The sequence below is a fragment of the Limulus polyphemus genome, unplaced genomic scaffold (assembly GCF_000517525.1).
Source record: "Limulus polyphemus unplaced genomic scaffold, Limulus_polyphemus-2.1.2 Scaffold3744, whole genome shotgun sequence".
NCBI lineage: Eukaryota > Metazoa > Arthropoda > Merostomata > Xiphosura > Limulidae > Limulus > Limulus polyphemus.
The window spans coordinates 31044-53971 of record NW_013669354.1 but is presented as its reverse complement, the minus strand read 5'-3'; the positions used below and the strand labels follow the sequence as shown (position 1 = coordinate 53971).

The window sequence follows — 22928 nt, the reverse complement described above, 5'->3', positions numbered from 1 at the left end:
TATAACTGTCATTGTTTACAATGTATGACGATTCAAATTGACGGACTTAAACGCTAAACTTCGGCGTTCGATTTTTCATGATGGACAAAGCGCAGAAAGCCTGTTGTGTAGTTTAACGCTGAGACAAACCAACCAGAAGACATTTTATAAAATTGGTTGTATATTCTCATTATAAATTTTCTCCTAAATAGAAAAGACATAAATAAATACAGTAATAAAGGGCCACCTATATAATACAGTAATAAAGGGTCACCTATATAATACAGTAATAAAGGGTCACCTATATAATACAGTAATAAAGGGCCATCTATATAATACAGTAATAAAGGGCTACCTATATAATACAGTGATAAAGGGCTACATATATAATACAATAATAAAGGGCCACCTGTATAATACAGTAATAAAGGGCTACCTATATAATACAGTAATAAAGGGTCACCTATATAATACAGTAATAAAGGGCCATCTATATAATACAGTAATAAAGGGCCACCTATATAATACAATAATAAAGGGTCACCTATATAATACAATAATAAAGGGCCACCTGTATAATACAGTAATAAAGGGCTACCTATATAATACAGTGATAAAGGGCTACATATATAATACAATAATAAAGGGCCACCTGTATAATACAGTAATAAAGGGCCACCTATATAATACAGTAATAAAGGGCTACTTATATAAACCGATTAAAAAAAGGCTATCTCCATCTAGATAACAATAAACACAGCCACAAAGGACATTGCACATAGAAGTAACAAAGTTAAATAAAAACCATCTGCGTAGTAACAGAGGAAAACACAGTATGGAAGAAACATATACGCAAAAATATTATTCAGTATTAATAATATGATGTACATTCCTCGTGTAGCTAGTTATTTCATATATTTTTATCTCCGTTAGTAATAAATGCAGAACTCTGAATTTCGTGAAATTCCGTCACAATTATTTTAAGGTTTTCTTTTTGAGACTGCTCATGATCAGTGTAGTTGTTGTCTTACCTAAGTACCATCAACCTTGATAAATAAGGACCATAAACATTGCAATATATGGTCCTTATTTATCAAGGTTGTTGGTATTTAGGTGGTCCTTATTTATCAAGGTTGTTGGTATTTAGGTGGTCCTTATTTACTGTTTCTTGTTATGTATTTGGTATTTATGCATTATCTTTCTTGTTTTGCAGGGCCCTTACCTCCTGTGTTTGTTGTTATATAGGTGGTCCTTGTTTATTGGGTTTTTTTGTTATGCAGGTGGTCCATATTTATGTGCTTTAGTGTAAGTGGTCCTCAGTTGCTATATTTGTTATGCGTTTGTTACTTTCTTGTTTGTATATATTCCTTTAAGTTTTGTATGTTGCTATATAAGTGTTCTTTTTACTTATTTTATATCCTTTTCATTGATATGCAAGTGGCGCCTGTTTAATCAAAACTAATAGTGTACTTATGGAGCTGTATTGTATTACCAAATAACTAAATCAAATTTTCTGTTGTTAATTGCAATCATATTTTCATGTTATTTAAACCAATATCAAGCTGTCACTTTTTGCAGACATATTTGTAGCTGTGTGAAGAGTTACTATTGAATATATAACGGAAACCGATATATGGTATCATGTTTATATAACTGAATCAGGCATGTGATGCTGTGGTTATAAAACAGAATCAGACATCGCTGAATTTTGGTTAGATTAGATCCAGTTTGATTATTTTCCTTCAACTCAATTACGAGTTATATGTCGTATTATTCATCCTGTTCTTATTGTTTAGGGGATCATCGGGTTAATAAGGATAATGTCGGCTTTTGTCATATATGAAATACTTCTCACGTGGCCCATTGAAAAAACTGCTGTGGGGGTGGCCTACTAACTTAGAACATTTTACACGCACCCCCATGCTTCTTTGTTGTACGAGTTCATTCGTAGCAACTATTTTTTATATTTCCCTTGATGTAGACCAATAATTAGTTTGATAATGAAGTAACGGGTGAACAAACAAACAAAATGTTAATCTGATGGTGATAAGAGAAAAACTAATGGAATACTGGCAAACATTCAGCGCTATAAACACTGGTTGACTCTTAAATTTCTGAGTAAGGGATTGCTTGTGTCAGTCAGGCGTCGCACTTAGAATCCCTTCTTCACGTGCGTCATTATGGTGCTTCACCCGATTTATCGAACGTCATTCTTGCTGGCTGGTGCAGTTGCGGGTGTATTATCATTGGTGGGGGCTATAGCGCATTTGTGTAACTGTCCCGATATATCATCAACGGCCTGAACGAGGCTTCATGATTCCGAACAGCCTTTTAGCTTACAGGAAGCCTTTTCTTGCTCAATCGATAAAAAACTACTTATAACGTGAACCACACGTTGGGCTTCCCTCTTTTTAAAAGACTGTAGAAAATAGGGAACATTTAGAGGAGGTTATGGGGGAGCGAATCTCGAGTCCACATCGCCGCTTACCTGACTGATAGTGAGCATGCTCAGTGGAGTAAAAAAAAAACAGAAGGAAAAGAAGACAGCGCCCCCTAGTGGTGATAACAAGAGCTACAAAGTTTGAAAATGTACATGTATAATATTGATGTCAAGCGATTCCATAACGGGACAATACTTACTGTAGAATAGCTGTGCAGATCATTTGACTTGAATAACGCGTTCTTGTAATTTAACTGTGATACTTAAATATAATGAAAAATATTTGTACTAAAACATCTTTATTTTTTACTATAAGAAGTCATCAGCACTGTGAATCACTTTTACTTTGGCGAAAATACCTGATCATACATTGTTGTTTGCTAACGACTTGAGTTCCACCTGCAAATGACAGGGGTGCATATGTTGATCTTGTGTACTTTGAACTTCCCGACGTTTCCATGCGGACCTAACGACGCTGTGTTTGCCTCATACGGGCGGGGCACGAGCTACTAACTGCCAGTGCTTGTCTACTTAGAGGTTCGATAGAATCAGGGCGCGTGCAGGTTTCTGACTGGCTGTTGGATTGCCCTGTCACGCAGCTGTTTGCCACTCAAAGCAGGCGAGCAACGAACAGTTTCCCCACACCCCCAGGCCAATGTAGTGGTGATCTTCCTCAACCCCAGTCACGTTGTTCTCCAGTCACCCTGCTAGATACATAGAATTACAAAAACTCACCAACCCTTCACGTCTGAGAAATTACTTGTAGCGTCTGCAAGTCTAATCGTAGAATTGGAGTAACAACATTTTTCTTTAGTGGGACAACGAGGGGCAAATCGTTTCGAACGGGTTGCGACGCCGCCAGTTTTACCGTTAATTCCCTCGGTGTATGGAACGGAGGCATAACACACGATACGCAGCCGCCTTAGCTGCAGCTGCGGCTGCTCCGCCAAAACAGAGTGATAAAGAGAAAGGTATAAGAGTGGAGAAAGAAACAGAAAATCCTGAACCACAGGATATCACTGAAACTCCATCGGTAATGAGCAAGCAAGAAATGTATGAAAGTTTTCAAAGCTGGGCTCTTAAGACTTATGGCGATAGCGCCAAAACCAAGACAGTGACAAGACGAAAATATAACCGAATATTGAAAATTCTAAAAGGAGAAGAAAATGACAATGCCGAAAATTCCAAATTCCGATTTTGGGTCAAAGCCAAAGCGTTTCGTATTGGACCACCGCCGGACCAGCAGATCGAAGGGAAGCGATCAGACAACTTGTTATACGTACCTTGTAGCCGACTTACTGTAAGTAAATATTAAAACAAAATTGTATTTAAGCAAAATTTCCAATTACTACTTGATAACGTCAAAAGTGTAAACAACGTTAACAGCTGTTCATGTTTGTTGTCTCTTCTTGGAACAGTTAAACAGCTAGTGACTTGCGCAGTTTGTTCCTTGAAATCTATATGACACAGAGCAGGCTGTATTACATGATGTATGTTCTACACTAATATTAACATCCAATGTTCTACTTTCAACTTGACAGTAAGATGTAATGAAGCACTTTGTAAATATTCATGTACTAGTGAAATAATACATGCTGAATATTTTTACGTTATCGTATTTTCTGGTTGAATATATATGTGTAAAAGTACACAAGGTTAACAAGTGCGTCATCTTTTTCCAGATATTGTTATGACATATTGTTTTGTGGGAAAAAAAGACCATTTATAAAACAATGTTGTTGATGCCATAATGCACTTTAACTTCATGTTCTAAACATTGGAAAAAAAAGTAAATGTCACCAACAAGTTACTATCGCAACTAACCGTAGAACTGGTATAGATTTTTGACACATGTTGCGTGAACTAATTAAATGTTCTAGAAAACCACTGACTTTAGATTGTTTATACTGAATTCATTGTGTCATAACTTCTAAAATTTGTGTGTTTACTCTTTTTAATTAATTGTCCTTCATGACGTGAAACATTTTCCGTAGTTTCAATTCAAAGCACGAGGCCTACACAGCAAGATAGATAACCAGGCCTTGTCTCCATAGTTTATTTATGCATTAGTAATGTACAGAAACGCTCTAATGATCTTATCGTGTTAATAATGACTTACTGCCCGGCGGTGTTGCGTCTTTTTTGTTAATTGTTTAACATGAGAAGCAATTATAAAGACATTTAAGGACATCTACAATGAATACCACTTATGTGATACTTTCAATTGTACATTGGTATAAAATCTTAGAAATATAATACACCACAAGAAACGTGGGTTTGTTTTTTACTCAAAGATCTAAATTATTTGGTCATAAATTTTTTTATACAAAATACCTTATATCCTTTTTTCAAAGACATTTTTTAATGGAAGGGACGATCTGAATTGACTAATACTTATTAAATATCTTTAATATTAGTAACCAACTATTGCTAACACTTAACTATAACCGTGTTTGCGACCAAACTTGTGCTTGGAATCAAAACTTATGTATTAAAGCGCCTCGTTAATCTATACAAATATTGTCAACACTTGTATACTTTTATCATAGATGCAGTTACTTCATTTTTATCTCAGAATTCTTATTAAAATGACTTTAACTGCTAAGTGATAAAAGATCGTACTTAACCAATGAGAAAATACATAATCTACGGATAGTGCTTATTTGTTTATAATTTCCATTCTTTTAAGCCTTTGATTATTGCCTAGGGTTCATTCTGCACCAATATTAAATGTTGTTCTCTGACATAAGTGTACCAGTTCGTTACTTAAAAAAAAGTTTAACAATGTTTTATAATTACTATTATACATATATCCTCTCTTCGTAAAAGTTCTGTGAATTAGAAAAAATGAAACTTGGCTATAAAATGTGTCTTTCTATTGATAGCATGATAATAGGAGGGTTAAAATACATTCACTTGAAACTTTACTTCAGGGAAGGTATTACGACGAAGAAACTTGTTCTAAACAATATTACACTGCAATTAGAAGCGTTTACGGTTACGAGTAGGCGTGTTTGTATGAAACACATACGTTGCCTTAAGTAGGAACAAAAAAAAACACTGGTAGCTAGCTATAGTAAATCAATTACACACACATATCGCATTGCTATTTCATTTAAATTATGACATTTGGAAAATCTCAACTAATTTATCTCACGTAAACACTTAGAAAACGTGATGACAAACTGATGTGGACTCACACGTGTCAGTGACAAAAATCGATGGTGTTTTACGCCCGTCATTAGTGAATACATGCACGTGCCGCGTATTCTTAATGTATCCGTATATTAGTATTCTGTGGTACCGAATTTAATTTACCCCATTTAAATCAACTAATATATTGTAAACATATACAAGTTAAAGAGAAATTAACGCATAAGCTTCGAGATTTTCATTTAAATATTACAAGAGTAACACCATTTGTAAGGATCAGGCTTAACTACAAGATTTGTTGTGTAACCAAAAACAGTATTACTAAGGCCGTCTGCTGTCGTCCATAATTTTGAACTGCTGACCAGAGGGAGGGTAGCCAATCAGCAGCACTTTACTACCCACCATCCACGGTAAAGGATTGACTGTACTCATTTTAACGCACCCACAGCTTAAAGCGGGAAGGGGATGTTTTGTGGCACGCACGGATTCGAAACCAGCTCGCCAGGTTCGAAATTCAGATCTCTACCAAGAACCAACCAGCACCCCTATCTGTCTGTCTATTGTTTTGTAAACAATCCCTTCGAGAGACAAACACACTATTATATATATACTAAAGTGTGTTATGTGAGAAATATACAATTTCCACTTGTTGAACAAAAATACAAATCGGCAGAAGGTAAGCTACTTCAGAAAATGTCATTAGTAAGAAAAAAATCCAACTTAACAAGCTGCTAAATGTACTAATTCATAATATCAAAGTTATACAACAAAGCAAATACACTCTGAGGTACAAAAAGTAGTATTTCTGACACGATACAACTATATAGTTTTATTTAGTATCATAGCCTACTTCATGATTATCTAATACATTCAACCGCTAAACTTTTTATGAACAAATAAATCGCCAAAAATGAATTTAACTCACGAAAAAGCTGTAGTTTAAAAATATTGTTCCATTTAAAAAATAATCTTTGAAAACAACAAAAGGACATTTCGATAGGTGCGTACTTAACTGTTAATTTAACAAACTTCTTAACTCCATAGATCAGATGGTGTATCTAAATGCAAATATTCCTTAAGTAATATCAGTGTTCTTATTATTGCAAATGACTACATCATTCAATATTTTCAAATAGGTAATTAGATACAATGATATAAAACAATCATTTTAAATGAACGTTACGCTCTAAGTGAATTGAATATTAGAGAATCAATAGAAGCTTTGGGAAAAAAATCATTATTTTTTTTTGTGTATATAAAAATTTATACAACCCTTAAAGTTTACAATGAGTTATATTTCTTCCCGCTTGCCATATATGTTTTAGTCCTAATGATGGAAACATAAGGCTACCGAAACAAGTAGTCTTTTAATGGAGGTCTTCGGCCAAATAAAGTTTTTATTGTGCATATTAAACCTTATTTCTGCTTTGGATTTTAAATATTCAAGCTATTTACTCAACCAATAACTGAACTATATCCAAACATTCTGCCCAACAATCTAACCTATGTGAAAGCCAGTGTGTGTTACGTCACGTTACCTAACTTATATAAAAGCCAGTGTGTGTCACGTCACGTTACCTAACCTATATAAAAGCCAGTGTGTGTCACGTCACGTTACCTAACCTATATAAAAGCCAGTGTGTGTCACGTCATGCTTGATTTCTCGAAATAGGAGGAGTCATTAAAGTCAGAATACAGATGGAATAGTTCGACTATTGTCTACTCATTACAATTTTAGTGACAGGAATGCAAAGGGGGCCGTGAGGGGGAGGGCGTGAAACCTTATAAGTTTAGTAAGTGTTGGTATAATAAGCCTAAAGATGTAGTGTGGGATCACCTAGTCTAGAACCAAGTGCATAGAATTTATCATGAAAGTGAAAATATCAATTCAATTTTAGATTTAAATCGCTTCTGAATTAAACTATTTTCTCTTATATCACCTACGTTTTAATATAAAAACAAACCTCTTTAATCAATGGAGACTCTAAATTAAAAAAGCAACAAATATTTTTTTTCCAGTTTAGTTGCCTGTACATTTCATTTTATACTTTCAGTACATAAACTAACAACAATATTATATTATACTTTTGTTGCTAAGCAACATGACATAAAAGCAATTGTTGGAAAGTAGTGTTACCAAAATGCACTGGCTTTTCTATATATTAAAAGTTGTTAATCTAATTGATTTTTACCAATAATTATTCTATGAATACGCCACGAATTCATTTCATGAATGGTCTTAATTTTAATTGGCTCACAAAGGAACTTACCGACGTTTGACTGCCTCGACTGCACTTCTCTGCCTCTTTGTTGGTCAAACTTGATTTCGCAAAATTTATTTCAGTTAGCTATGAAATGCGAGGTTAGGGTAAACTATGGGATGGATTGTGGATGGTAATACTTGCCCCGTCATTTTTGACGGGCTATATGCTAGTTATATATAAGTAATAACTTTCAAAATCAGTTGTTTCCTCACTTAAGTTTATGACAAATGCAAACACTAAAATTACCCAGTTCCAAATCTTCCATCTTCAAAGTCGATCATACCTCAGCCAATTGGAAAATGGTATTAAATTCTATATCAGATTAATTTGTAAAATTATGCAGAACTTACAAGTTCTATATTTAATTGCAAACTCCTGTGTATTAAGTATTTTTCCACGGTTTTAAAACCCACAAATTGAAAGTGTTATTTAACACTTGAATGTCAGAAGTTACGCACATATTTCAGAACTTAATTTAAAAAATTCGGTTGCTTGGTAAATTTAAACTTTTATTTTTGGATATTTAAGTCTGGAGTTTCTTCGAGATTATGAGCTTTGGAAGCATACACTTAATTCTTCAACTGGGTATATAGCGAATGTTTACTCATCACCATACACAAACATGTGTCATGTCTGATTGTTATGCTTTTATTTCATTTCATTTTGGAAGCTTAGAAGACTGCTCATAGTATGATCTATATGGTGGTGATGAAAGCACTATGCCACATGCAGCCATAGATAACGATCCGTGTCTTTCATTTTTTATTAGCGAGAACACTGCTAACTCCAATATATACGATGTATTATAAACATTTATTCTGTTTTAAAATGATAGTAATATCAACCTAAATTTTGGGTGCCCATATAGGTGTCTGGTCCAAATCTACAGCCATGGTATTAGATTTCGTTTGTTTGTTTTTTATTTCTTCATCCTCATATTGCCCTTAAGAGCTAGACTTGAATTATTTATGCTTTTTAAAAAGGTTGATAGGCTTTAATTGTAGCTTCAACTCCTAAGATAGTTCAAGAAATGACTAATTGGCAAAACATTCATTTCCTTAAATCGTTAGCATTTTGGGGGCCTTTCATTCTTCTATGTTATTGGTTGTTTAATTTTGGGGGCCTTTCATTCTTCTGTGTCATTGGTTGTTTAATTTTGGGGGCCTTTCATTCTTCTGTGTCATTGGTTGTTTGTTTTTAATCCTTGTTTAACACCTTTATAGGTTGATGATAACAGAAATATTAACATTTTCACAATAGATATTACAAAATGTAGATATCATAAATTATAGTATGTTAGGTATTCTGACAATGCTGTAGTTGCGAATATGATAGGTTCTTTTTTTAATCGAATATAACCATTTTTATATCGATCTATGGTATTATTCATCGACATAGTTTTTTGCACCCAGTTCTCTTGAGGTCGTGCGTGACCTAGTAGTTACTTTTTCCAAATTGTGAAACCGAGAATTCGTGAACTTCACGCTTTATGCAGCGGTTCAAGTCCTACTTCGATCTGACAAGAGCTAGCGATGGGTACTGTCGACTAGCTGCTTTCTCTCTCTCTAGTCTTATCATTTCAAAATTAGGTACGGCTATGCGTAGATAAGCGTTGTTTAGTTTGCGCGAAAGTCCTAAAAAGGCAAAAAATATCACCCATTTCTCATATCATATGCAACATGTGGCGGTAAAGATGAGTCAGGCCTTTCTGTACAATTGTCGTGTTTTTCATTTAGCCTATCTCAGAAAAGACTGTTGTTCGGTAGTAATGTAAAGTTTTACTTTAAAGTAAACATGTTTTTTTTTCCACATAATATTGCAGTACAGATGGTGGTTTTGTAGTTTTATAGGTGTGTATCCGATGTTATATTCTCTGACAATGTTTAGGATAACCCATTTCAGTTGTAATGCGATAGAAAACTATGCATGTATGTTAGAATTAACATATTAGTTGCTTTTATGAATCACGTCTTTATATCTTTATTTAAACTGGAAAATTTATATGTATACATAAGTTGAAATTTTCTAAATAATTTCTTGAAACAGTCAAAGTAAAGGAAATATTTTGCGTCAGCGTCATTACAGCTAGATTTTAGGCTTAAGGTACGTTTTTATAGGTATTTCAATCAACTAATGGCGGAACCAGGCAGAAAACAATCAGAAGAAATAGTACAGCGTTCCCATTACTTTAAAAGAAACTTTTTCATGAACAGTGGAGCAGAAACAAAATTCTGGCAGAGTTGGTAATCTAACTTTGTTTACTTTTTTTCTCTCTCTCCTTTCAAATATGAGCTAAACCAGAACGAACTGGGCTTATAAGTAAACGTCTATACAATTGATAAGTGCTTGTGAAATATAAAACAAAATTAAATGAATGATAATGAAAACCCTCGAAAACTGCAACTGTGTGTTTCTATTAGACAGAAAGGCAAACAAACAATTCTGAAAGATAAATGCAACTTATTATCACTAAAGTTTAAAGGAATTCAGTTAATTTATATACATATCGTAAAATAATCATTTTCTATATATATATAAAAAGAATCAATAGTTATAAGAAGTCAAAACCCGAAAATTATTAATGCAAAACAACGTAGGAAAGCCACTGTGTGTATATGTGTAAAAAAGTGTTATAATGATAAACGTGGGATTAAGGAACAGTTGAAAATGATATACTTATAACATAAAGATTCAATGAAAATCTTCAACATTATCGTTAGAATTTCAACAAAGAAAAGAGACTGGAATGAGAATTGATATCTAATTACTTTTATTATTAGAACATTTACATTAATCACGTTATGAAGTAGGTAATATATATATATCCGAGCTATAACCGTGTGAGCTATATAACGCTTTTTTATTTCAAAACAATTGAAAAGTTAATTTAGGATTTACATTTGTTCTTGTACTTCTTATAACTACAATTCTGAACAAAGGTGCCTTTTGGGTGTATTCTTGCAGCTTTTTTTTTTTTCTGCTCTACGTGTTACAGTCCTGACCAAAGATGCCTAAACGATCTACTGTTGGGATTACAGCTGAAAATATAGTTAACAGCAATAGTACCCAAAAAATTGAAATAATGCATTCAACTCTTGATAAATAATAATGTAAAAAATATATATTTATATATAGTCATTATCAATACCAGGTTCAATTTTAGTTTCACAATAAGCATATAGCTTATTAATTATATCTAACATAGTATCTTGTCACCTTCCTTCACTCTACATGTTACAGTTCTGAACAAAGGTAGAAACATGGAGAGTGAGGTAAAGTTCCAAGAATACATCTTATAGGCACCATTAATTAGGATTGAAACATGGAGAGTGAGGTAAAGTTCCAAGAATACATCTTATAGGAGTCCTAATTAATGGTGCCTATAAGATGTATTCTTGAGGCTTTTATTTACTCTACATGTTACAATTCTGAACAAAAGTGCCTTGCAGATGTATTCTTGGGGCTTTATCTCATTCTCCATGTTTCAATCCTAATTAATAGGGTCTTATAAATGGATGTATTCTTGGGGCTTTATCTCATTCTCCATATTTCAATCCTAATTAGTGGGGTCTTATAGATGGATGTATTCTTGAGGCTATTCTTCACTCTACGTGTTACAGTCCTGATTGGAGTAGCCGAAAGCTCTCCAAGAGGAGTGGTACATAATTGAAACTGCTAGGAGTCGTCTGGGTATTCCAGCGGAGAAGGATGGCATCATGTTAGAGTTTTGGGGAACTGATAAGATCCGGTGACTGTAAAGTTTTGGGTGTCTAACCTGCAAGTTGGTCAAGATGCCAACCGAGGTCTTTTTTGTTATTGTTACTGCAGATCAGCAAAAGAGAAATAAAACCCGTAATGCCACTAACATTTGATAGGACGATAAAGGAAGTCCTCAATCACTTTCTTAGATGTTTCAAGCAGGAAATTGCTTGGAATTACTAGACTCAGGAACAGGAAGTGTAGTTCGTGATTCTGAGCTTAGGTAGTCCAGATCTTAATACATTTGAAAACTTAAATGAGGGGAAGCCCTGAGGCTGGGAGGCAGTCGTAGTGGAGCTGTTTCAATATCGTGACTGGAAAAAAAGCTACTTATCAGGCCAAGTTCAAAGCTTAAAAGTGAGGACTCCAACTGAACTTGATTATTCATGCAGATGGTCTGGGCTATATGCATGGGAAGGGAGATGCAGACTGTGGGGATATTCTCATTGATAAGCATACTGAGGGTCTAATAAGCAGGACCATTCAATATACATGGGAGTTAGAAATACTTACACCGTAAATGAGGCCATTTCTGTAACAATTAAGTTTACAATATTCATATCAAGTCGTCTGAAAATGAAGAAAACCGCACCTGCAACTGCAGTGGCTTCACTTAATCCGGGATGACCTTCAGAGTTACCTACATTTTGAAAGGCTCAACCAAAAGATCCCCTACCACAAATAAAACCTGATGTTTTGATTCAACCACACTAAATCCCAGTGGTCCGTGATGGTTATATCACCACGGTAGCAGATATCTCCTCAGCTGCGTCTATAGCAGGAGAGATGGTGCTCATGCTTTGGTTGTGAATTTGCATTTATATCTTGTGCTAAGATAAGAGAGATGAAAGGTACAATTCGGTCCAACTATACAGCAGTTGCAGGAGAGTTAGAAGTAAGCCATAGCTGCTGTAGTTCTGACCCCATTATATTTAGTACTGGGGGTATGATGACCAAATCAACTCATAAGGAGCTGGGTAGGTGGGTGGATATTTACAGATAGTAATAAAGGTGCATTAATCTGGGATTGAGTTTCTGTCTCTTATATGAGCCATCAGAATAGTGATCAAACTTGAAGTGTGCCAGATACTCCACGTGAAATCTCCACTCTGACCACCTATAGTTGATTTTGCTCTGATTAATGAAGACAAAATTTAAGTGAAGGGAAAGACACATTCCTACCTAACCTTTGGGTTTTTCTCTCACTCAGTGTATGCCATTGTCTCTGACTTAGGACAAAGAAGAACGATCTTGGGATTGAACCTGCCGCAAAAGGTATCAGCAACTATGACTTGAAGAAGTGGTGAATTCCAGCTTTCTGGTAAATCATCCAATGCCAACCAACATAACCCAGAAACAGTGGACTGCATAAGTACATGTCCAAATGCACAGGTGGTGTTCTGAGGTGTTGTGCAAAACTTTTGAACTGAGTTGCCACCATCTACTGCTGTGATGAAAGTAGAACATGTAACACAATGTTTTCTGTACAAAAATCAAGATGCATTCACTAAGGCGGTCTTATTTCTGGGTGCTAGCTTTGTAGCAGTTCTGGCTTGTGATTATGAAAAGACTTCTATTTAGTTTGCCATTGGAATAGAGCAGAAGTGATTAGAACAAATGTGTCATTATGGTTGCTTTAATTACAACATACCTGAGACAAATATGTAACCACCAGAGCACCTAGGATCACTAGTTGAGAATTGTGTAGATGCTTTGGAATCAACATAATGAGAGAAATCCTGTACAATGCTGGATTGATTTGACAGTGTGTCTGTATATACCATACGGTTGTCTGGATTAAACAATAGTCAAACGCAATCACACGGACACAGGTGATTCACGTCCAATGACGCAACTGCTGTGCAGAATCCAAGAAACACCAGTGCTGAAATCAATATGGTATGATAAAGAAATACAATATTTGAAGAGTGTCTGGTAATCTTTAGTAGTTATTACCAAAACAAGGTTCTCTAAGATTCTATGTGGACTTTAGGAAGGTGAAGATAGTCACTCACGTTATGAGAGTAGACCTTAAATTGTTTTTAGCACTCAAGATGGCTGGTATGACCTTCGTGTCAGGCAATTATGTCTGTGTAATTAACTTCCAACTTTTGAGAGGCTTTGGAGTGTTCACTGGGTGAGACATCCTCATCTATGTTTGGCAGAATCTTTTGATCTGCTGTTGAGAATCTATAAGTAGTTTCTTGATATATATGGAAAGCAGGCTTGAAACTTAAGCTACAAAAGTATGTGCTTATGTGCACTAAGGTGGAATTTCTCAGTCACATTGTAGGTATATATATATATATATGGAGTGTCTATATACAATATCAAATTTGGAACATTCTAATACTGGCCCCAACCTTTGACAAAATGAAAAGTCCACAGTTTCCTAGATTAGAGATTATATTATTATCATTTTGAGGTCAACGTTTTGCAAGAAGACTACAATATTTTATGCTCTGACTCAAACTTAAATGCATTTCAGGAAAACTGAAGACTTTAGCCAAGTACTTACGTCACCAAAACATGTTCAAGTGTAAGCTTATCTTAAAAATGATTCCATTTACCCTAAACACTGAATATGGAGACAACAGAATTGAAATGGTATTGTCAAAAGTGCATGAGAGTAGAATATTTAATAACGTATGCTAGTTATATGTTAACAGCTTCTAAACTTAGTTACTGCGTGGCAAAGAATGAATTGCTTGCATTTTTATTATTTGTAAAACTTTATCTTCATTACTTGTATTGTAGGAATTTCACCATTTTATTAGACAAATCATCACTGAAATGGTGGCTTATGAACTCCAAGAACCCAAGTGGGATGATCGCAGATTGGTTTACCATGTTATAGGAGTATAAATTTGTTGTAAATTATCATCTAAGGCGTCGTGATGGTAATGCAGATGGATTATTTCACCATACATTGATTGCCTATCCCGTCTGTTGAATATTCAGACACTAGACATTATCTGGCTGCAAAGTTCATTACAGCAGCAGTGACGGCCGATTGGACAGTATGTGAAAGTTTCATTTGTAGATCGGCTCCACAAATGCAACAAGATTTTTGGTGCAGTGAAGACACGCAATTCACAATATTAACCACCATCTGATGGTTTGGCAGAATGTAAAATTTAAGTTATGAAGAATATTCTTGCACAGTTGATGAATTCCAATTGAAAATATTGAGACACTAACTTTCTGTATGTCGTGATGGCATACAGAGAAGTGATTTACTGGTTGCTTGCCAAACTAGTTGAAATACTAGTTGGATTGAAATACAGCCCAAGTTTGTGTGATGTATGGCCCATCTCCCAGTGAAAACGTTGTAAAGTGTCCAAAGTGGATTTGCTAATGTATTAGTTGATGCTCATGAATGTTTTTATCAGCATTTGGGTAAAGCTGCCATATGACAGAATGCCACTAAAAACAGTGAACAATTAAATGTTTTAATTTGAGGACTGGGTATTGGTGCAGAATCAACTTGTTTCTGGTTGGACTAATTTTTATGGTACTTACAGAAAGCTCAGGCCATCAAAATATGAACTACAGTGATTATTTGGCGTGTGAAAACATATTGAATATATGGGTAAGTTGAATTTATATGTCCCTAATTGATATTTTTGTGCATCGGTTAAACCAAGAAGTAGAGGTTTAGAATACTTATGGGCCAAAGGACATAGAAAGCACTGTATGTTATGATCTCACCTCATCTGACAAATAGAAAGATGCTGACAGTACATATCTGCCCCTCTTTGAAAAGTCAGATGAGAAAGTGTCAGTGAATGAGTGGACTGACTGCTCTGTTGGTTGGCTGTGATGCTTACATCGCCCCTTTGATTTTTATGTCTGGAATTAGCTGCTTAACCATCTGTCAGGACAGCCACTTGATTGAAAGTGATATTCCTTGTTTTCATGGATCAGATAGTGGTTCATGGAAGGTTACTTACACGACAGCTATTTGATCATGCTACAGCTAGAGCAGCAGATGTAATGACTAAAAATGAACAGTTGAAGGGTCTTTATTGTAGTTGTAAGCTAAAATAATTTTGTGATCCTTGCTTTCTGAATTCTCAGATGGCTTTTTTATGGTGATTATTAGCAAAACGTTTGTATGAAAAAGCACATAAGAACTCGTGTATATGTCTGCAAGTGTGATTTTGTCTCGCTTACAACCAAGAACATATCTTTCAGCGTGACTTTCCAGAAGGGTTGTACTTTTATACAGGGTAGGAGATAACTGAGGTTGTCATAAATTGTACTGGAAAAGCTCGCATTTCACTAAATTTTGCCTCTGCTTATTTTACCTATCATGCCGATTATATAGATTTTAAGGTAGCAATATAGTAGTGATAGCTGAGCTGTGGGTGTTAGTAGGTGTCTATGACAGTAATGATTTTATCATTGGTTTTCTGCTTAGTCTGTGTCTGTTTTATGTCTCACAGTGGACAACAAAAATATCGGCCCTGGATCCAGGATGTGTAAATGCTAGCTGGGAATTCTTAGTTTGACTGAAATCTCCTTATGATATATATATATTTCATGATGTTAAGAAAGAACTGAATGAACTTAGTGGCTCATAGATGGCAGTATAGTAATAGCTAACCCAGTTACACGGACATAGCCAGAGGGAGTGGTGACCTAAGTTGCTATAGTATTCATACATTGCTGAACAGGCAGTCTTTTATTTTAGTTTTATACAATTATTTCATATCCACTGTTAACATATATATTTTGCTTTACAAAAATGGTATGTGTGGTGTTGCATGTACTGTAATGTCACATATGTAGAGAAAACACAATTCTCAGGTAATAAAAATTATTTTGGTTAGAATGATATATGAAGTAGAAATGGTATGTGTGGTGTTGCATGTACTATAATGTCACATATGTAGAGAAAACACAATTCTCGGGTAATAAAAATTATTTTGGTTAGAATGATATATGAAGTAGAAATGGTATGTGTGGTGTTGCATGTACTATAATGTCACATATGTAGAGAAAACACAATTCTCAGGTAATAAAAATAATTTTGGTTAGAATGATATGTGAAGTAGAAATGTCATTATAAGCCTGTTCCATATCAAGGGAACTTAGAATGTTATCTCATATTTTGATTGATGCTGATGGACAAATATGTCTTATTTTAAAATTGAAATATTCATAGATTTGTGGATTTTTCACTGATAAAAGGAATACAACTTATTGGGTTTCACTTTGTCAAAAGAAAAAATAAAGTATGTGATGTTTTCATTTGTGATAGTGAAAAATATATTCAATTTTGCAAAACTGGAATATCTTTGAGCCAGTAAAATCATTCAGAGGAAATAAACTGCTGATTTTAGCTTATTTTCCATACAAATGGAAAAGCATGATGCACCTCATGTTTACATTGGATTTGTTGTAATATGTTCAATTATATGAAATAAATATAGGTTTTAATGAATATTTTCTCAATATCTAGTTTTTCTGCAAGTTGCAATTTAAAAATACTTTAGTGTTAGCTGTGATTTTCGCTGCTTGTAGTTTCATCAAGTTGCATACACTAAGTTTGCATCAGAAAATAAGCGCAATTATAGTACAATAATTATGTTAATGGGCATCATGTCAGGATACAGCAGCTTGTGTTTATAAGGATGCCAACCAGAATTAACTTACCGATGTAGGGACACTGCACTAACAGTTTTACCTCTTTCTCCATTAGAACCATGCTACTTATTAACAACACACATGTATGTGAGTAGTAACCATGTTAGTTTGTGAGAGTTTTTATTGTTACATAATGACCAGTATAGACCATAGCAATTGAAAGTTGGTTACATGTAAAATATGTTGGATCAGAATGTTCTCCAGTGTTTTTGCTGGTTACATGTAAAATATGTTGGATCAGAATGTTCTCCAGTGTTTTTGCTATATTTTCTCAGTCATAATTTAAGCTATCTCTATGCTTACTGGTACTGATTTAAAATCCTGCCTAAAAAGAAGAAATTTTGCTGTAACTTTCCAGGCATAATTTTCAATGTTAGTCACTGATCGAACTTCTAACGTATCAGAAATTGACTTTTTTTTTTTTTTAACATAAGACCAAATTCTTATTTGTCTTTAAACTTAACTTGCTAAATTTTATACATCGTGAAAGAACAATTGTTCTTCTTATTCAGTGAATTTTAAGATATCCTAGAGATTTCTAAGACTGGGAGAAATTCTGGACCTAACCATTGGGGAGAAGCTGAAGGAACTTGACGGAGAAGGACCTCTTGATATGTAAATTACCATCACCATGCAGTCACTAGACCACTATAGGGGCACCATCCACACTTCCCACCTTCTCTCTCAGCTATCCAACCAGTGCCACCTCTTTTACTAAATGCGGTTCCTGTCCAGATGGAGCTAAAGAAGAAATAATTGTGACACTTGGTAAAGTGTCTTGTTGCAGAGTGCTCTGAATATAGGGGGCATGATCATAACATACTTAAAACAAAGAAGACATTCCTGGGCCTTAAACAGAGACAAACCTAAGAAAAAAAACCCTGGAACTGGTCATAACAACTCCTCTGTGCTGAAACAACTAATACTACGCCTCATCATCATCATATGTTCCAATACTGCAAACTGAGACATCAACCTATTTTAGATAATATTGCCACCAAAAACTCACCACCATTGTTTCTGTATTTGTCCCAGCCCACTGTAGCCTCCAGAAGACCACGTGGCTCAAGCACCATTGCCATGTCCAAGCTGATACACGAATAAAAGCCTAGACAATGTGCTAGAAATAGGAAGACAAAATACGTGTAAGGGTTGGAATGAACATACTGAAATGACTCAAGAATTGCATCGGTTTAGTGAAGACAGAACTCTTCAGGACCAAGAATTACCTTGAGAAGATGAATAGGTAATCAAAAAAACAAAAATTACATCAACAGGCAAAAGATCCATAGCAGTCCTGGAGAATCATCGCTCAGAGATAAAGTAAGGTCAGAAGTTGTGGACGAGTCCGCGACCAACCTTTGCTTTATTACAGGTCATAGTGAAACTAATAGTGTCCATCATGATGTTAAATGTGTAGAATGTAAAACAAAAAGGGTATTTTTCTAATGTTTTGTGTACAGTTTCAAAAAATTTATTTCGTGAAATTAAAGCAAAATAGCTTTTTTCAAATATGTTTTCCTTACAGCTTAAAAGCTTTTCTTTCATAAAATGTACAAAGAAAAATGGCATTTCTGATATTTTTATGTATGATTTAAAAGTATTTATACCTTAAAGGGTAGAAAAGATGTAAAATGTGAGTGATTTGCTGGTTCGTTTTTAAATAAGTGCACACTTCCATGCTAAAATTTTTATATGTTCTGTATTTAGAAGTTCATTGCATGTCAGTTCTATCCAAATGATGTACTGTGAAGAGTTTTCGTTTGGCAAATGAGTAAGATATTATATATGCATATATATATAGCAAGCTCGCAAGTTGTAACTTACTTAATTTTTACTTATTTCTTTGGATTTAAACTTAAGGGTGGAGATGACCAGGATGGCATTTAGATAAAGTGAAATAGAAATGTAGTATTTCAAAATTACCAGGTGTTTATTTATTTATTAGCTTAGAACGATGGACGTTTACTTGTTTACAAATATTTTCCTACTCAAGCATGTTGGTACACATGTTCATGTATAGCTCGCAAATGATCAGTCCTGAGCTGAGTTGACCTCATTTTTGTTCCGGTCATTCACTGTCTGAGATCATTCCCATTTGGTAATTCTGAGTATTTTCGAAGCTGATGGTGTTGGAAAAATTCTTTATGCTCCTTCTACTGGGTTTCAGGCCTCATCAGTCATGTGAAGATGTAAAAAAGTGTTGGAGACTAATGTGGTAATCGTTGACGTGTCCTCTGAGAAAACTAGCCAGGTCGTACTTTAAATTGGCTCAACTAGGAGTGCAACATTAGCGTGTTTTGTGACCCCCCCCCCCTTGCACAAAGTGTCAAATGAACCATATGTCTGAACTGTTCTGTGTGAACAGATAAAATGTTTTTGTCTTTGTGAAACTTGGTGTCTGGTCTACTTACTACGAACACTTACTGCGAAGTTTCTAGTTGTTGGGGGCCTGTGCATTTTGACTGTTTGTTTTATAATTTTTACGCCAAGCCACATAAGGTAGACACCAAATAAGGTAAGTTTCTGTTTCATTTACTGCTTGAGTATATTTATAGGATCACAGGAAGTCATATACATTTCAGATAAGTGAAGGTATAAAGTGATCCTTGTTTTGTTTTTTTCTTCAGACACGTGGAACTGCCGAGACAATCTGACATGGATTGAAACCTTTTCCGCACGAATGAATCGTGATATTTAGAAGGGAATTAATCGGTAAAACTGTTCGATGGGTGTATAATTCATGTATGTATGTAACTTCAAAACGGATTACGGGAAGTCCTCTTCACTTCGGCGTGTAGTGGAATTTCTACATGTATTTTGATCTCTTCTTTGATGCATGTTATTCCAGTAGTGTTTGAAGGTGTATACTAAATGAGTTATATGCATTTATGTTGCCGACTTGGATTCTTGTAAGTATGGATACCGACATCACTTTGTCCCTCACTTTATAATTGCCATCCTACTACGCTCTTCACATTGTTTGATGTGTATCAATTCCGTATTAGCTCCTCAACACGTGGTCAGGAACACTGGGAAATCTGAACAGCTAAAAGAAACTTAACAGTGTAAATGAACGGTTACGTAAGCCGTGGCCAATTCAAAGAAGCTCCTGAACACGTTAAAAGTTACTAATTGTTTCAAATTTTTTGCCACTTAACTAGCTTCCTCTCTCATTTGTATTACTCACTACTGTCATTGTTCTCATTAAAAATGCTACAATATCCATGAAAGAAAACTCCAAACCGTTGACAAGGTGCAACCATATTGAGGCAATCGCTCAACCAGCATATCAGTGAAACGGAGAGTAGAAACGTGTATAACACAACACCTGTCATGTTGCCATGACAACATGGTCGCAACCATTAGTAAATTACGTTTCCTATGACACAGAAACTGCTTACATGTAAGAGAGGGATATGTACTTAGAGACATAATCCAACTACACATATAAGAAACTAGGGGGACGAAATTTAACATTACCTAGTTTCCTGTACGTGATACACTTCTTGAGAGAGTATTATTAATTTAGATGAGAAAAGAGCCATATTACAATGGTTTTAAACTTTCTTTTCACATTACACTCCGCTTTTAACCTTATTCTTCTTTTATATACATGCGCACAATACGTAGAAGCACATGTTTCTCTTTTTTGCCGTCAGAGTGAGCTCTTTTCTGTTGTTCAGTGCTATTGAAATAGGCTTGCTTTGTGTAAGCCTATAAAGTAAAGAAACTAAACGATTCTAAGAGGAAAAAAAAATCACACAAGCAGTAGCGGTAAAACAGAATTTTTAGTGAATTGCGCAAGACTGCAGAGAAGACGAATTTGCTATATTTTGATTCAAAAACTCACTAAGTATGAATATACAGTTTGACTTCATAGAAATCTAACAAATACAAGTTCAAACTTTACTGCTTTAAGACTTTTAATGCTTGATACAGCAGTTATTTCCTTTTGTCCTAGGGCCGTTGTTTCAAAGATAGGCTTACTTTGCACTAGTTTTTCTTGCTTGTTTGTAGTTAAGCACAAAGCTACACAATGGGCTATCTGTGCTCTGCCCACCACGGGTATCGAAACCCGGTTTCTAGCGTTGTAAGTCCGCAGACATACCGCTGTGCCACTGGGGGGCTACTTTGCAGTACAAATATGTAATCACTATTATTTCTATTTATTAATGCTATTAACATACTTTGGTATAGGCAATGGATCCAACATTTCAGTGAAGATTAAAACATATATGACATTATAACTGTTAAAGAATAATGTGATTGGAAAGTGCTTTGGTTTCTAACGACAGACTTAATCTCGATGTTCTGGCCAACCTGATTAGCAAAGGGTTTAAAACCCTTGTTAAAGTTTCCTTTGGAATGCACGAAGGATTTAAATGCTTAAAATATGGTGGAAATAATTAGTTGTTGATAGAAGGAGAAGTTTATAATCAATACAAAAAAAACAGTAATAATCGCTTGACTTCGCATTTATTTACTTTAAACAATTACGTAAGAGTTATCTTCAATCACGTGTTATAGACACAGTTCGCAACTTCTTAAAGCATTCACTTATTTATTTTAGTTTTCTTTCGGAATTATTCATTTAAGGTTCTTATTAAGCATCGGAAAGTTAGAAAATTTTAGTCGTTAAATGTTGTGATCATTGTTTATTTGGTGATTTATGCTTTTTTTTAACGCAATAAGTGAAACACCAAATGTGGCAGTTAAAAACATGTCTAGAAATGTTCATTTCCGCATAGTTCGCTAAAGTGATAACTAGAAAATAAGTTTTAGAACTACTCATACAAAAGAACCAAATTATCAAAATAACTTAAATACCTCAACTAAAGTCACTGGAGTTAATCAAGTCCGTACGTTAAAAAATTGTATTCGGTACATTCAGCGTGTTTTTTAACTAATAGACAATAATATTTTGAAACTGTTTCGGGTAATTATTTTCAACGAAAACAATGTTCACAGGTATTCCCTATATGTACGTTCTACCACAAGAAGATCTATTGAACCGAGTTGATACGTAACGAATTACAGTCTAGGCTTATCTCATCAAACATTTTAGGGTTAAAGAATGTATGCGGTTCTGCAGTGCTTGCACAGTAAAGCATGTAGAATCATCTACATTGGAATTTTCTCTCATCAATAATAATGACTTTCCTCGCCTTACATCCCTTGGCTTTTATGTGATGAACCATTCCGAGGTAGAAGAATGGGTTGATGGGGTGCATAAATACGAAGCTTCTGTCTGTTGAGTATCTCGGTAAAGAAGAGCGGGATGAGGATGCGAGGGATGAGACAAGCTTTCCAAGCTGAGATACCACTCGATCGATTCACGTTTTTCATATGGACCAGTGTCCCGCAGGATTCGGCATGCATCCAATAGGCATTCCATTCTGCCTAATGAAGCCCTTTTTTAGCTTCTCCCAGTAAATGGCAATTTGTGGAATGAATAGGGTAAGAGACACGGGCCTGTCAACAAATCAGTCTGCATTAAAAAAATATATATATCACGATCAAAATCCAATAACAAAAACCTGCTTAAGAATTTGCAATTCAAGTGAAAAACAATATTGTGTTTTGTTTGTTTATTATCAAGCACAAAGCTAAACAATTGGCTAGCTGTAATGTGTCCATTGCGTGTATCGAAACCCAATTTTAGTGTTATACGCTCTCAG

General features: G+C 35.0%; 1 protein-coding gene across 1 annotated transcript; it reads left to right on the top strand.

Annotated features, from left to right (window-relative positions):
* Window positions 1–2775: 2775 nt before the first annotated feature.
* Window positions 2776–19992, top strand: LOC111088427 (nucleolar protein 4-like). Its single transcript, XM_022398525.1, has 2 exons — window positions 2776–3719; window positions 19878–19992. Exons 1-2 carry the CDS (start codon window positions 3306–3308, stop codon window positions 19902–19904), a joined length of 441 nt encoding a protein of 146 aa, XP_022254233.1. The 5' UTR covers window positions 2776–3305; the 3' UTR covers window positions 19905–19992.
* Window positions 19993–22928: the final 2936 nt, after the last annotated feature.